The 3053-nt window shown below is 39.4% G+C and overlaps 1 protein-coding gene across 1 annotated transcript; it reads left to right on the forward strand.

The window, feature by feature from the left end:
• The first annotated feature begins 591 nt into the window (after nucleotides 1-591).
• Nucleotides 592-2055, forward strand: LOC113295709. The gene is made up of 2 exons (XM_026544036.1): nucleotides 592-1645; nucleotides 1952-2055. The coding sequence occupies exons 1-2, from the start codon at nucleotides 592-594 to the stop codon at nucleotides 2053-2055; spliced, it is 1158 nt and encodes a 385-aa protein (XP_026399821.1).
• The last annotated feature ends 998 nt before the right edge of the window (nucleotides 2056-3053 follow it).

The following is a 3053-nucleotide window of genomic DNA, read 5'->3' on the forward strand; positions in this document are numbered from 1 at the left end:
TATAGTGGGTGTTACACCTTACTTTCATTTTTCCTGTTTTAGGGAAGATGAAGCTAGTGATTCATAAAGCTTAAACGAAGAGAGCAATTTTGGTTGCCTGTCAACATCCTAAACGGAGATAACAATGGGGTACTGGGTCCTAGAAGAGTGTGAGTATTGTCATACTATGTGGGCATAATAATAATATTGGACGTGTATATGTAAACTACAGTCCACCAACAGCTGCACCGTCAACACACACCTACGACTAACCAACAAGAACAAGTATTCCGGAGTCAAGCAACTGAATCTATATAAAGTCCGAGTCCTTAGTTTTACTTCCTGTTGTATTCAACCTATATTATCTGAGTCTTCCTGTATTATCTCTGAATTAGAATAACAACTTTGTACATCGAGTATTATAAATTGAATGAGAAAACAAAGAGTCTACACAGTTGTGTAAACTTAAAAATATATATAGATTCTTAATTTTAAGATGGAATCCTTGTAGATCCTAGGAACCCTAAATTTATCTCTTCCGCTTCATCTCTGATACACAATCATATTTTTTTATCTAGATTCTTCATCATCATCAATCCTTGTTTTATCATCATGCCTGGAACAGATCAGTCCACGCCTCCTTCCCCAACTCATCACTCTGAATCATCCAATAACTCTAGGATTCTTGAACCTTATGTCATACATCCCTCAGATAACCCTAGAATAATTCTCTTTTCCCCTTTACTGCAAGGAGAAAATTATGGCGTCTGGGTTAGAGGAATAACTAAGGCTTTGAATGCTAAGGGAAAACTAGGTTTTGTCGATGGATCTTTACCACCTCCGGAGGATGATCTCACACATCGCTGTTGGAAGCACTGTGACGACTTGGTGGGAAGTTGGATGCTGAATTTCGTCCACCCAGATATCCGTGCAAGTTGCTTATACGCAGCTTCTTCACATGCGATTTGGAAAGACTTGCAGGTAAGGTTCTGTATCTCAAACGCTCCAATACTATTTTGTTTGAAGTCCGCCATAGCATCAATTAAGCAAGAGTCAATGCCGGTGTCCCTTTACTATACCAAAATTAAAATTTTATGGGACCAATATGATTCACTTGTGGCTTCTACTGAGGCCTGCATATGTGGCGCTGGGAAACATATGACGGAACGTCTCGAGAGAGATCGAGCAATGAAATTCTTGCAGGGCTTACATGACAGGTTCTCCAATCTGCGAAGTCAGATTCTCACAATGGAACCTTTTCCAACGGCTTTACGCATCTTCAATCTTGTGCAACAAGAGGAGGAGCAGCAGCATATCACAGCCTCTCCACTGCCAGTCGTTGATTCAGCTGCCCTTAATACGTCTCGAAATCTTCCACCATCATCTCGTGCTCCAGCTAGTCACAACAAGCGTCCAAGGCCTCACTGTGACTATTGTAACATGCACGAACATGTTAGAGAAAAGTGCTACCGACTCCATGGTTTCCCAGCTCAAAACAACACTCTGCCAATTGTTGCTGCTGCTACAGCCATGCCGAGTGTTGCTGCTGCTGATCAGGCCATTCAACCAGCGATTCCAGGTCTCTCTGCTGATCAGTATGCACGCCTACTGACCCTAATCAATCCTCCCGAACCTGCACAGCTGGAACCGCGTGCAAATTTTGCAGGTACAATTCTTACTACCTCTTTTATTACTCCATGGTTTATTGATAGTGGCGCTACGCACCACATCTACAATTCTTTGCAATTTTTTACCTCGTATTCTCCTGTTCAGTCGTTGATTCAAATGCAACTACCAGATAGTTCTTTTTCTGTGGTTAAGCACATTGGCGAAGTCGTTTTCTCGCCCACTCTTAAACTGTCGAATGTGCATCACATTCCTAATTTCAAGTTTAATCTAATTTCAGTGAGTCAGTTAACTCGCCAATCAAATTGTATTGCTTATTTTTTTTGATAATATTTGTTTCTTTCAGGACCGTGTCATGAATCAAGTGATTGGTCAGGCCAATTTTCACTCCGGCTTGTATCACCTCCAAGTCCATCTGCAAATGCCAGAGACGCACAAAGCCTTATGTAATAAAGTGTCTTTAGATGTTTGGCATTGCCGACTAGGACATCCTAGTTTAGATCGCTTCAAATTATTATGTCGTACTTTCAATTACATTACTTCTAGTTGATCTACGTTTTGTGATGTTTGTCCTCTTGCAAAACAAAGTCGCTTATCATTCAATAAAAATAAAATTTCTTCTACACGTTGTTCTGAATTAATACATTGTGGTATCTGGGGTCCATTCTCGACTCCCTATACCACAGGTGCTCGATATTTTTTAACAATAGTTGATGACTTTTTTCGGTGCACCTAGATTTATTTTATTCATGCAAAAATGAAACTTTTAAGTTCCTCAAATTTTTTACTTCTTTCGTTGCAACACAGTATTCACACAATATTTTTTGTGTCCCCACAAATAATTCTGTTCCCTTTTTGACAATATTACAGCGAGTGCAATCAGACAATGGAACTAATTTTTCTTTTCTCGTGACATCCAAGCTTGGTTTGCTGACAACGACATCCACCATCAACGTAGTTGTGTCTCTACTCCTCAACAAAATGAAGTGGTAGAACGTAAGCATCGTCATTTACTCAACATAGCTAGAGCTTTACGTTTTCAAGCACATCTGCCCATTACTTATTGGGGCGAATGTATTTTAACTGCAGCTTACTTAATTAATAAGATGCCAACTCCGATTCTTTCCCATAAAACACCCCATGAAATTCTATTGGGAAGATCACCTAACTATCGTCATTTACGAGTATTTGGTTGTTTATGTTTTGCTCGCAATGCTAATATATCTTCCAAATTTGATCCCAGGGCAATTCCTGGAGTATTCCTTGGTTATCCATTTAATCACTAAGGCTATAATATTTTAAACCTTGAAACAAAAACTACTTTTATTTCAAGAGATGTTGTTTTCCATGAGCATTGTTTCCCATTTAAAGATGCTAATGTCACTAACAAGGATTTCTTGTTTTCCCCTCCATAGGAAGAGGAATATTATGATGACAATGCAGCTTTA

Source organism: Papaver somniferum, chromosome 7 (genome assembly GCF_003573695.1).
Source record: "Papaver somniferum cultivar HN1 chromosome 7, ASM357369v1, whole genome shotgun sequence".
In the NCBI taxonomy this organism is placed as follows: domain Eukaryota; kingdom Viridiplantae; phylum Streptophyta; class Magnoliopsida; order Ranunculales; family Papaveraceae; genus Papaver; species Papaver somniferum.

Excerpts from the sequence above, each read along its gene's own strand:
- LOC113295709 (XM_026544036.1), top strand. The coding sequence starts at position 592 with ATGCCTGGAACAGATCAGTCCACGCCTCCTTCCCCAACTCATCACTCT. Across the intron at positions 1,646-1,951 it reads ACCGCGTGCAAATTTTGCAG|GACCGTGTCATGAATCAAGT; the intron begins GTACAATTCTTA and ends TGTTTCTTTCAG.